Raw genomic sequence first — 13,200 nt, forward strand, 5'->3', positions numbered from 1 at the left:
CAGATTTATTCAGTCTAACTGCAATGCAATGCAATCAAAGCAGACTGCGTAGCTCATGTCGGAGCTCACTGTGATAATGAAAAGTTCTTCCTGCAGGCATTATTAGCTTCCTGTAGTGTCATCACTTTCAGTTTTTTTGTTTTCATTTGAACTGACCCGTGATATTGTGACGGTCAGCTCGTTAATTCGCAGAAGCTTAAGCCAGAAAAAGCATCCCAGTTATGAAATTGGCCAAATATCTGGCAGTGTTTTCATTTTGGACGGGCAAAGCAGTGCCGGCCTGCCAGCAGCTCATTAGGAAATGACTGGCTGCATCTCCGGAGCTATTCTCCATTTTGATATCCAAAACAAGGCTGGGTGAGCAAACACACCAGTCTGTTACATGTGGCATCTCATATTGCAAACAATGATTTCATTCCTCTGTTAAGTTACAAGTGATAAAGCTCCAGGAATACAATGGATGGGATTTAGTTTGGATTGAGGAATCCAACCTGGGGAGTGAGGGGTTTGCACACACCAAAGGGCCACAAGATAAATGTGAGAGGTCAGAAAATGTTTATATATACAGTCAATCATTTAAAAACAAAGCAGAAAACATTCATCTTTGTGTGTCTGAATAAGCAAAAGAAGAATCGAGGACAGTGGATGAGGGCGGCTTGCCAGCAGATGGATATAGTATAGGTAGTGGCTTTGCTTGGCTCACTGCATAAATCAAAATAATATAAGGTATGTTTGAGAGAGATGTTAAATGCTGTTTTCTTAACAATAATTCATAAATAAAAACACCCTCTAAGAATGCAGTGCAAAAATCTGCAGTGTTTTAGAGCATGAGGTCTAAACCACAGAAGCTAGCTTTGATCTTTAGTGGGCTGGACGAGTGAAACTCCCCTTTCAGTCAAAGATGTTGTTACCAACGGTCATGAAGACATTCTCAGAAAACCTATTGGTGTTACGCCTTTTTTCTCTTCACAGAGTTGTGTGATGCTGTCCTTATATACAATTATATACAATTTCACTATTTCTGGAGTCTAAATACAAAATTTTTTTTAATCAAATATCACTTACAGAATAACAGAGCTGATCACAGGTTGTGGACACGGTGGAGAAAAACGTCAGAAGACCAGCATGTGATTAAATGTAATGCTAGATGAGCGATGCTGAAAATGAATACTAATGTAAAACCTTCATAGCTTGATGCTGTAGGATGACTATAGTACACATACATCATTTTAAGCACAATATTTGTTTCTTTGGCTCCCACCAAAGTACCTAACTGAGTGAACTCAGCTCAACATATAGTCTCTAAATTGGTGTAAATTGGTGCTGAAAATACCTTCAGCACCAATTTACACCAGAGAGCAGAGTGAACCAGCACAAGAAAGCTGCAGCTTCCATGAATTAAGGTTTTTTACAATATAGATTATATGTTTTTTAAGCAGTGTTGTTCTATCAGGACAAACAAAAGAAAAAGAAAAAAAAAAAGAAAAAGAAAAAGAAAAGAAGAAAAAAAAAAAGAGAACTCGTAGAGTCTCTGTTGAAGGACATGAAGTTGACAACAGCGTAGCAATTTTGGATGACATAAAGGAGCCGAGGTTGGCATGCTGCGAACGCATGCCTGCTCCTCAAGGACTCACAACCAACCACGAAGGGACTCGAACCCTCAATCTTCTGATCCGAAGTCAGACGCCTTGTCCGTTAGGCCACGTGGTCTGGCAGAAGCTCCCACTTTTCACGAACGTTCGTTGGAGTCTGCTTGAGCCAACTGCTGGTGTTGGCTTGGTCACATGGCTGGTGGATATTGCTTGATTGTTGCTTGAAATAATTGATTGTTTTTCCGGTGACGTCATCCCAACGCATGGCAGCCTAACGAGTAGCGCTCTCTCATAAATAATTCATTCACCCCGCGAAGTGTCAAAATTATTACCAATTTCTGATAGATAGTAGAGTTACAAGCGGGGTGAACATGGGGAAAAGAGACAAACAGAAAAGCCCAGCAGAAGAACGTGTAAACGAAGGGCCTACGGCAGCGGCATCGCCATCTCGACATGAAGTCAATGCTAGGGTCAACATGGATGAAGGCTCGGGCTTGACTATGTCTATTTAAGCGCAATTTATGACAGCATGTTTGCACTGAAGCACCGCAGCAATTTCCTAATGTTGTAAACCTGCTCAACATTTGGCAATAAACCCCTTTCTGATTCTGATTCTGATCAGATACAGACATCTAAGAGTACAGCCATGCTTATGAGTATTGATGCAGAAAAAGCCTTTGATTCCGTAAATTGGGACTTTCTATATAAAGTCTTGGATAAATTCAGCTTACATAAGGGAATTGTTGATACGGTGAGGGCAGGGTGCACGACACCCTGGGTGTCATGCACACTTAATGTATGGAGAAAAGTCGTGAAAGAATTCAAACTTGAACAGGATTTGGCTTTATTCAAATGGTATGCATATGATTCTGACTTTGCCCTGAATAAATTGGACTCACGTTTCAAAAGTTGGCCTGCTAAAGGGTTATCTACATTTGATAGTTTGATAAAGGATGGGAATCTTATTAGTTTTGACACACTGAAACAGAGACACAATCTAGAAAAACAGGATTTTTATCGATACTTGCAAATAAGACACTATAAAAAGACAACAATCGGTCTGATGTCAAACACTAATGTGGAACTGGCAACTTTATTTAGACAGGCGTACAGTGGGGATGTTGATACAAGACTCATTTCTTTTTGGTATAATTTTCTTATAAATAAGCTTCCACACTCAACTGATTATGTGAAGATGTTATGGGAAAAGGAGGGAGGGATGTGTATTTCTAGGGATGAATGGACTCAGATGTGGGAATGGCAATGGAGGAGTACTTCCTCCAAAAGCTGGAGGGAGTTCGGATGGAAAACTCTGATAAGGTTCTTTATCACTCCGTGTCAAAAGGCTCACTATGATGGGAATCCTCCCGTGTGCTGGAGAAACTGTGGACACCAACGAGCACATCACACCCATATTATGTGGGACTGTCCTGGGCTACGGACTTACTGGAAAGACATTCATGGTATATGACAAGGCATTTTTAACTGTACATTCCCTCAGGATATGAAGACAATTTTTTTTGGCTGTATACCGCAGAACTGGTCCAAAAATGACATATGTTTCTTAAGAGCTTTACTGGTTGCAAGTAAGAAATGTATAACAAAGAAATGGTCCTCACAAGACATACCGACCTTGTCATTATGGTGGGAAATTACGTTAGAGATATATAGGATGGAGGAAGTAACAGCTCATGTTAATGACAGGATGGCCTGGTTCCATCTGTGTTGGGATAAGTGGGTCCAATACGTCAATACCCATAAACCGAATCTTCTTTTTAAAGCTTGAAACCACCAATCTAGTTAATTGCTCACTCCCGACTGAGTTTTCTCCTTTTATTTTATATATATATAATTTTTCCCCCTTTTTTTCCACCTCTCCTTCTTTCTTCCTTCTCGTTTTGTTTTGTTTTTCTCTTGTAAACTGTGTTAATTAATGCCTGTAATCACCTTTGTGAAGTAATATTGTAGAAATAAAGAATATATAAAAAAAAAGAAATAATTGATTGTTGCTTGAAATAAGCGCATGCCACAGCATTTCTCCCATGTATCACGCTCTTAAAAACGTAGTCCTACCTGCCACATGCACAGTGGATCCACCCACTAAGCCAGAGTATCAACTGCCAATGGAGGTCATAAAGCTTACGTGGCCCGATCTGTCACCTGGAAGTTGGCAGAAGTTTTTTTCTTGGATCCCGCCAAACAAAACCACAGTCTACCATGAGACAGCACCTTCCATACTGGAATGGCCAGTATGGGGATTGAACCCATGACTTTGGCGTTATTAGCACCACGCTCTGACCAGCTCAGCTAACCGTTGATGGTTTGGAGGAAGTAATTATTGAAGTTAACTCAGAAAGATCAATTGGAGAAAAAGAGTCTAACTTAACATCAATGGTACTAAGAGTAGCTGTAGATAATATTACATCTGTGGGATGATTATTGGTAATTTTTTCTCTAATGATAAACATTTTATTTGTGAAGAAGTTCATGAAGTCATTACTAGTTAACTTTAAAGGGATGGTTGGCTCAAAAGAGCTCTGACTTTTTGTCAGCCTGGCTACAATGCTGAAGAGAAACCTGGGGTTGTTCTTTTCTTCAATCAGTGATGAATAGTAAGATGTTCTGGCTTGGTGGGGTACTAAATGATGATCCTCTAGATTTGTGACACGCCATTTCCTCTCCAGATTACGAGTCATCTGCTTTAGGGTACGTGTTTGAGAATTATACCACGGAGTCAGGTACTTCTGATTTGAGGCCTTAGTTTTCACTGGAGCTACAGTATCCAGAGTCGTACGTAGTGAGGAGGTGAAATTATTAACAAGATAATCGACCTCTGTTGGGGTAGCGTTCAGATAGCTGCTCTGCTCTCTGTTGGTACAGGGCATTGGAGATGATAACAGTGGGTGGATTATATTCTTAAACTTAGTTAAAGCACTTTCAGAAAGACATCTACTTTGATAAAGTCTACTCTCCACCGCTGTGTAATCAATTATTGTAAAAGTAAATTATCAGGAAATGATCAGACAGGAGAGGGTTTTCAGGAAACACTGTTAAATCAGTCCAGCTCTGAGGTCCTTACACTGGCTGCCTGTCCGTCAGAGGATAGACTTTAAAGTTCTGATGCTGGCCTATAAAGCTCTGAATGGTTTAGGACCAAAATACATCAATGACCTCCTGACCCAGTATGAACCTTCCAGATCCCTCAGGTCATCTGGATCCGGTCTTTTATCAGTTCCCAGAGTCAGAACCAGACACGGAGAAGCTGCATTCAGCTTTTATGCTCCTTATATCTGGAACAAACTCCCAGAAAGCCTCAGATCAGCTGAAACACTCAGTTTATTTAAATCCAGGTTGAAGACTCACCTGTTCTCAGCTGCATTTGAATAAAGCACCAAATCCACACTTTTAAGCTTAAATTTCAAAACTTACATTTAACTACTGATTTTATCTACTGTTCTGATTTTATCTGTTTTGATTTTATATACTGTTGTTTGTTTGTTTGTTTGTTAATTAGTTAGTTAGTTTATTTGCTTGTTTTAATCAATTTTAAATCATGCTTTTTATTTGTTCTTGCTTCTAATGTCTCTGTAAAGCACTTTGAATCACCTTGTTGTTGAATTGTGTTATACAAATAAACTTGCCTTGCCTTGCCTTAAATGTTCAGTTTCTATGCCATATGTTAAAACAAGATCTAGAGTGTGATTAAAGTGGTGGGTGGGTACTTTTACATTTTGAGAGAAACCAATTGAGTCTAATAACAGATTAAATGCCATGTTAAGGCTGTCATTTTTAGCATCTACATGGATGTTAAAATCACCCACAATAATTATTTTATCTGAGCTGAGAACTAAATCAGATATAAAGTCTGAGAAATCAGGCAGAAACTCTGTGTAAGGCCCAGGTGGACGATAGATGATAACAAGTAAGACTGGTTTCTGAGTTTCACAGCTGGGGTGGACAATGTTAAGCATTTTTGCATCACACTCCTATTTCAAAAGGTCAGTTAAAGCCACATAATTGGAATTTCGTTTCATCTCCCCACAGCACTTTCTCCAAAGTCTTCCCTGAATCATTTAGATGTTCACTGGCACTTGAGATGGGCCTACACATGTTTCTCCTTGAACAGGTAGCTACCCTATGTTAGCCTAGCTTTCTATCACTGATGCTCTGTATGTATGCTGCTGCCTCTCTCTCATGTTACTTAAAAAATTAACCCCACAGCTTCAATAACCGTATCTAAAAATCTCTCAGTGAAAGTTACGGTTGTAGGTTTGGAAACATTTTGGGGTAGCCAGTGTTAAATAGAGACAGGGCCACATTCTTTATCTAGTCATTGTAATGAAAGAAGCACATTAAAAACTATATGAGAGTTTGCTTTTAACAAGCATGTAATGACTCTACTTAGTTTAGGTAGTCTTAGGGAGTCAAACTGAAAGTAGCATTTTGTGGATGTTTTCCCTGCTGCCCGATCCCATCAGTCTCTTAAAGCATCATTGTTTATGCGCCCTGGTGTGACAGAGGTTTCATGGCGCTACAGGTTACCTGAGCACATCGGGTATATTACGGTTGAAAACGAGTGCCCGGCCTTCCAGTGGGTGTTCGACCCCTCGTGCACAGCTCAGGAGTCTAAACGACCCAGCAGTTATGGACATGTGTGTTTTTGGTGTGCTGTCCCTCCTTCTCCCTGCTTGCAGGTATATCTGTGTGTGTGTGTGGATGCCAGAGTTTCTGAGAGCACCTGTTTACAGGCACCTTCAGGCCTGGTGGGTGTGGCCCTGCCAGGTGGTTGGCCACACTTGAAGACCATCACACAGCTGATCAAGCCTTGTCGGAGGAGCTACTTAAGAATGCGGTGGCGCTCTCTCTGACGCTGGATCATTGCGTGACTTCACGTTAGTCTCTCGGCCAGTCAGTACGGATAGTCTGCCGCATTGTATGTGTCTTACGGCTGCCTGTTTGTTATCTCCCCAGGAGAAGCGTGGAGACGAGAGGGCAGCGAGCACGGGGTGCTCAGACACTGAGGAGCGGAGACGAGGAACACTAGCACTGGGAAGAGGACATGTCACGGGAGTCGGGAACGCACTGCGGATTTATTGTTATTTTCCATTCACTGTAAATAAACGCACTGCTTGCATTCAGAGCTCCGTGCCTGGCTCCTCCTTCCTCACATCCCCACGGTTGACGCTGGCCAACCGTGACAAATAACTTTTCTTAGATTCATTATTAGTTCAACATTGACAAATAGTAGTTGACTAATATCAGGAGCCAAAAAGAAAACAAAAAACAAACTAAATAAATATTTCAGACGCTGAAAATAAATTATTACGGTTGTTTAAATTTGCTGTCAGCAAGTTAGGTCTAATACATGTAGTCAATCTAATGAATCAATATTACATGTAAAAAGTACAGAACTGAAAATAAAACTCAAATATAACGGTAAATGAACTGGTTCTTGTATAAAGCTTTTCTACTCTCTACAACTTGCCTCATTCATGCACTCACTTTTTTCTATGCTTTTTCTCTGTAAGTGCTTTCTATCTAACATTAATACGCATTCATCCTCCCGATGGATGCATCGGAGAGCAACTTGGGGTTAGCGTCTTGCCCAAGGATATTTGGCATGCAGGCTGGAGCAGGCGGGGATTGAACCAGCAACTTTCTGATTAGTAGGTTTCCTGCTCTACCTGAGCTACAGACACCCAATTTGTGGTGCTCTGGAAACAACACGTTCGCATCCCAACAGGTAACGATGCTATGTGACAAATCATCGGTATGTGTAAATGTGTTTTTTGTTCTAATCATGAATCGCTTTGTAAAACAAGACCTGATAGGGTTAAGGTTAAAGTTATGGTTAGAGTTAATGTTAGGGATAGGGCTGGAATGGACGGCTGGAGCCTCTCCTCCAAGTGTGTGTTACTGCCGCCATCAGCATTCTGTTGTATTCTGTTGTATGCTTTTCTCTGTAAGCGCTTCGAGCCTGTACTTTTTTACTTTAGCTGAGTAATGAAGTTGAATCAGTACTTTAACTTTCACTGGAACAATAGTATTTTTACTTCTACTTAAGTGGAGAATGTCTGATCTTTCGCCAACTCTGGCTGTCTCTCAGTCTTGGAATACCCACTTGTTGTCCAGCGGTGTCCTGGGAATATGGGAACTAGACAGACTGGGGAAACAATGGGAGGAGACACAAAGATGGAATCACTTTTACCATCTTTTATGTATTTGCTGGTCGTCTTATTTCTTCTATTTTGCAAGCACAGTGTTGCAATCATTGTCTTTGTGGTACAATGACACAGGTAGAATGCAGGTGTTTTCATGTAACACGATGCCAGAAAGATGAGTAATGTGTTTTGAAGACGAGATAAAACATCATGTTTGAACAAAGATAAGCAGCAGACACGTCTGTGTGTGAGTTATTCAGGTTCAGTAAGAAGGTAACATGTCTGCAGAATTTGTAATTCTTATGAAGATATTGCTTGTACAATAAATAAAATCCCTTTAACTTCTTCTGGAGAGTGTCTTTATATATTTAGTCATTTTGGGGCGATCCTTTATTTAGTAGTAAGTCTAGTCGGGGATATATATCAGAGTTTACTTTCAGATATGAGCATTGTGTTTCCTGTGGATTAATGAATGAATTATTTATTTATGTAATTTTTGAAAGACTGGCTCATGTAAAATCTCTGAAAGTATGACAAAGCTCTCCTGTTACACTTTATGGACACCTGAGCTTCACCATGAGGGCCTGTCTTTATTCACTTTATTCACTGAAATCCACTTTTATAATGAATTCACAGTAATCACTGACACCTTCAGAGCATTACATTCATTAAAGACGTCTTCTACACCTACTCTTCCAGACGACCGACACATACTTCAACCACTGCAGGTTAACCAGCCACTCATCAGTAAAGCAAAAACTAAATGTAAATGTCCTCATGTGGAAAAGACTGAAACACAACTCCCGTATATCACTAATGTAACAGATACATTTAGGGAGAGTGAGAACACTAGGCTGGATGTGGTTTAATGCAGGAACATTCATCATGTCTTGAGTTCAACAAATCATTTACATTGAATATGTGAGCTGGATGGTTACACGATACAATGTGATTGTCAACAATAACTGCAATGAACGCTGGTTTGAGGGCGGAGTCAAGGAGGCCATTTACGTGAAAAGGGAAAGACCCTCTCTGAATCAAGGAGGGGGCCTAAGGGTACATCTGTCACCATCTTACAATGCTGTGATTGCAGCCGTTCTCCAACTCTCTGTGAATGGTACTCATTGATCAGTGGTTGTTGATCAATGGTCATGAGAATTTGCATAATCATGATTAAGGAACTGACCTCCCAGCCCATTGTTCCTTCAGTCGGCTGGTTTCTCTGACTGAAAACGCTACGTCCAGAAGAACAGAATCAACTTTTGGAGATTTACTTCCCTGATGATTGAGCACGCATCAAGACCTTTTAATCAGGCCAACAAATATCTTGTACTCAATTTTAGCAGCAGCCATTGTGACACTGATGATAAAACTTGTGTAAAAGTGCGAAGCTGTAAAAAAGTAATTATAAAAAAGCGTTTTTGTAGCTGAATGTTACTGGATAGCTGTTTCATCTGTAACACATCAAAATAACCTGCTAAGGTTTAATAGGCTATAAGGAACACACTCACTTCCTGAGCCCTGGGCAATAAGAGACGTTTTGTGTTTTATAATTTATTGATATGTTTGATCCTTTCTGAGCTGCGTTAATGAAGCAGTCATTAGAGCACCATGTCCGCTATAATAGTTCTGTAGTTTGATGCTTGAGTCGTTGCAGACTTGTTGAAACTCCCTCACCCGTCAAAGCAGCGTCTTTGTTATTCGAGTCCAGCAGATGGCAGTGTTTCACTGTCTGACGGCTGTCTGAAGCTTCAGCTGGATTATTCGTTTTCATGTTTGATTAGAGGTTTGTGTGTGTGTGTGTGTGTGTGTGTGGGGGGGGGGGGGGGGGGGGGGGTTTAGCCACGAGTTGTCCACGATAAAGCATATTGAATGGCCTGTCTAACATTGTTAGAATTCTCCTTTGGGTTAGTTTCATTACTCAATCGGGACATTTATTTGGAAAAAAGAAAAAAAAGAGGAAAAAAAAAAAAAAAAAGAAAAGAATTAAAAATAAATAAATAAATCCTCATAGTTTACATTTACAAATATCAATACTGAATGTTACGTCCCTCTGCAGCTTCTAATCGTCTCAGTGTTTTCAGCTGCTGCTAATTGGCCACACCTAGTCAGGTTTTCCATTTTAGGATGAAACCTCTTCTCACCCACACTCCGTTATTCATCTCTGTTTTTATGTTGCGGCTTTTGAGCCGGGTCGTAACATAAGTGGTGGCTCGTCCGGGGTCTTTGGACATTTTAGTGGAGACTGAATATCAGTCTTTTGTTTTGCTTTTAAGTGGGTGAGTGATGGTGTTCAGTGTAATTGTGCAAACTCCCTTTAGTAAGTGTGTTTCAGCTGGGTGGCTGTGCTGCCCTTCCATCGAAGCACTTGTTTGTTGTTTTGCTTTATTGTTTTAGTTTGTTTGGTGGCTATCCTGGGTGGGGGTACGCTTCAGAGTTTGGTAGGAGACTGTATCTCTGGTCTGCTGCCTGCTCTCGAGTTCGCGTTTAAAGTTGCCTCGAGCCTGGTACACCACTGAAGACTAGGGTAGGAAAAGTAAGGGTTTTGTTGTTTTTGGTGTTTTAGGCTGGGAGTTGCACATAGTGAATCAGTGGCACCAAACTTGGTAGGAGGTTTGAGACTATTCATGATTATGGTCTGTAGCTGAGGCAGGTAGGCTGTTTTTAAGTTAGCATTGTGTGTACACCATGTGTGTGCATATGTCAGTGTTGATAGATGCTAATGAGATCCTTGTGAGGTGAGCGTTTTGTGATGTGACCTTTAGTGTTGTGGGGAATATGGCTATTTTGTTGGATCACTTGTGAGTGTTGTTGGCCAGGTGATGGCAATAACACTGTGGGGTGCTGAGCCACCCTTGATGTGATCATTGTGTGGCCATAGCTCTCTATTTTGTGGTTGGTCACTAGTGTGGTTGATTTACTGAACTTTTTGGATTAAAGTAACTTGTTGTGGTATAGGGCCACTTGTATGTGACTGTGTGGTGGAGACAACAGATCACTTGTGATCACTTGTTGCTACTTTTGGTTTTGTGTTGTAGCAGGTCAGGTAATCATTTTGGGTTTGACTGTTGTGCTCCTTTGAGTTGGTCACATGTTACTTTTTGTGTGTTCAGTGTGGCAACTTCAGATCCTCATGTAGGGGCATCCATGCTTAAAGATGCCAAGTTACTTTTGAGGGATCAAGGCTTCAGAGGGACTTTTAATTTGTTTAGGGGTCCTAGAGGAACCCTTTTAAGGGAGGAGGTGTTACGTCCCTCTGCAGCTTCTAATCGTCTCAGTGTTTTCAGCTGGTGCTAATTGGCCACACCTAGTCAGGTGTGGATAAAAGCATACCTGAGGCAAACTTCCCGGCAGTGCACTAGTCTTTGCCTTGGTGGCACCAGCCATTTTAGCCAACCTGGTTTTCCATTTTAGGATGAAACCTCTTCTCACCCACACTCTGTTATTCATCTGTTTTTATGTTGCGGCTTTTGAGCCGGGTTGTAACATTGAAGATTACAAAGATCAACATTAAGACCAGTCTGTGCATTCAAAGCAGTGACAGAAAAGAGTGTGGGGCGTTAACCCCCACTCACTTCACAGTTCACGTTCACAGCGAGCTTCGTCGAAATTTACAATGAGACCCTGAGGGACCTTGTGTTCACCGGCAAGTCCAGCAAGAGACCTGAGCATGAGATCCGCAAGACAGCCAGCAACGAATTGACAATCACTAATCTCACCTATGAGCGGGTCTCCAATGAGGATCAGGTACAGCAGACAGACATCTGTAGCTCAGAACAAATTAATTTCAAATCTGCTGACAAATTGTTACCAAACTTTGAAAATACATCAAACTTTATCGATGCTCTGTTTTAAAATGTTCCCTCGTCCTCTCAGGTTCTCCGTCTGATTGCTTTGGCCAATCAGAATCGCTCCACTGCCCAGACAGCCCAGAATGACCGCTCGTCTCGCTCCCACTCAGTCTTCCAGCTGGATATTGAGGGAGTTAATGCCGGCAGGGATGTCAAGTGCAAATGTATCACACTGGAAGTACCAGCATCAGGAATGTGGTTTCTTTTGAATCTATAATATTTAGTCTGGTTAGTTATTGTTACTGTAACCAGTGCAAAATCTGCTCTGATGACTCAACGTTAATGTTTGAGCCCCTGAGCGCTAAAAGAAGTGTTTTGTGAAGTATTAAAACTACCTTTAATGGAAGGAAAAACGGATCACTGCTTCCTATAAGAGTTGGTTTTCTGTGTGTGTAGCCACTCTGTGCCTGGTGGACTTGGCTGGCAGTGAGCGAATGGTGAAGAGCCAGTCTCAGGGTGACCGTTTCAAAGAGATGACCGCCATCAACAGCTCACTGTCCAACCTGGGCATCGTTATCGCCGCTCTGGCCAACGAGGTCTGCAGCTGCAGTTTCTGTAGTCTTAGATGTCACACCTGCTTTCTTTACATTTACAGTATTAATGGTTTTTTTTGGCCTTTGTGTTCCAGGAGACTTGCGTAGCTTACAGGAACTCGAAGCTCACGTACCTCCTGCAGGGATGTTTGGGGGGAAACGGCAAAACGTGAGTTTGTTGACATCACAAATCTTTATAATGACGACACATAAAACTGAAGGAATTTATCCCCAAAAAATATTTAACAGCGTTTGATCTCATCACTTCAGATTGTGACTGTTTATTCTTTGGCACTAATTTTGGATGTCTTTATTTGCAGCTTGATGTTTGTTAACATCGCTCCGGAGCCCGACAGCTTTGGGGAAACTCTGAACTCATTGAGGTTTGCCAGCAAGGTCAGTGCAGTCTTGTTTCCAGTGTTCATTGGACAGAGTACATTAGTGATGTCCTTACATCAGCTGTTTATGGTAAACTAAAGCCATACTCCATATCCATTTTAATACCTTGGTATGTAATTCACACTCACATTTTGTCTGAAGAGTAGGGATGTTCCTGGCGTCTTATTTACTAGTCGACTAATCGAGGGGGAAATAATTAGACTAACCAACTAAAGTAAAACTAAGCAACATTCAGATATTGAGTTAATTTTCAGAACTGATTAATAGAAACTGTCAAACTAGACGCAGAGGTATCTTAAACCATTTATCACATTCTGTTAAATACAAATGAAAATGCGTTACTACAAAAGATGTTCTATTAAAATATGACAATCATTTGAGAATCTAAAAGTGTCACAGTTCTCACATTTAGAGGGAGACTGGCAGGAATCTTAGGATTCAAATCAGAAGACCCGTTTGTACTTCATTATAAAAACACATACGCACCACATCCTGCAGACGTATACGGCGGAAAATAGAACATTTTTATTTATGCAGATATCGTTGATTACCAGCTTGTGGGTGACGCCCATGCGCAGCTATTAAGAGCAATAAATATAACAGACGATGACCGTCGGGTAGCCATTCTTCAATTTGACAGCCCACACTACACACCAGTCTCGAA

General features: G+C 41.1%; 1 protein-coding gene and 1 non-coding gene across 2 annotated transcripts; one reads left to right on the top strand and one right to left on the bottom strand.

Annotated features, from left to right (window-relative positions):
• Window positions 1-1,637: 1,637 nt before the first annotated feature.
• Window positions 1,638-1,710, bottom strand: trnar-ucg. The gene has a single exon. It is a non-coding gene; the product is annotated as a tRNA-Arg (tRNA).
• Window positions 1,711-11,317: 9,607 nt separating this feature from the next.
• On the top strand, window positions 11,318-12,900 carry LOC120720705 (carboxy-terminal kinesin 2-like; the record flags this gene model as incomplete). The annotated part of the gene is made up of 5 exons (XM_040010482.1): window positions 11,318-11,500; window positions 11,630-11,768; window positions 12,001-12,140; window positions 12,233-12,306; window positions 12,458-12,900. Coding segments are annotated over 5 exons (693 nt in total), but the record flags the coding sequence as incomplete, so codon positions are not given.
• Window positions 12,901-13,200: the final 300 nt, after the last annotated feature.

The sequence above is a fragment of the Simochromis diagramma genome, unplaced genomic scaffold, assembly GCF_900408965.1.
Source record: "Simochromis diagramma unplaced genomic scaffold, fSimDia1.1 OVJJ01000589.1, whole genome shotgun sequence".
Taxonomy (NCBI): Eukaryota; Metazoa; Chordata; class Actinopteri; order Cichliformes; family Cichlidae; genus Simochromis; species Simochromis diagramma.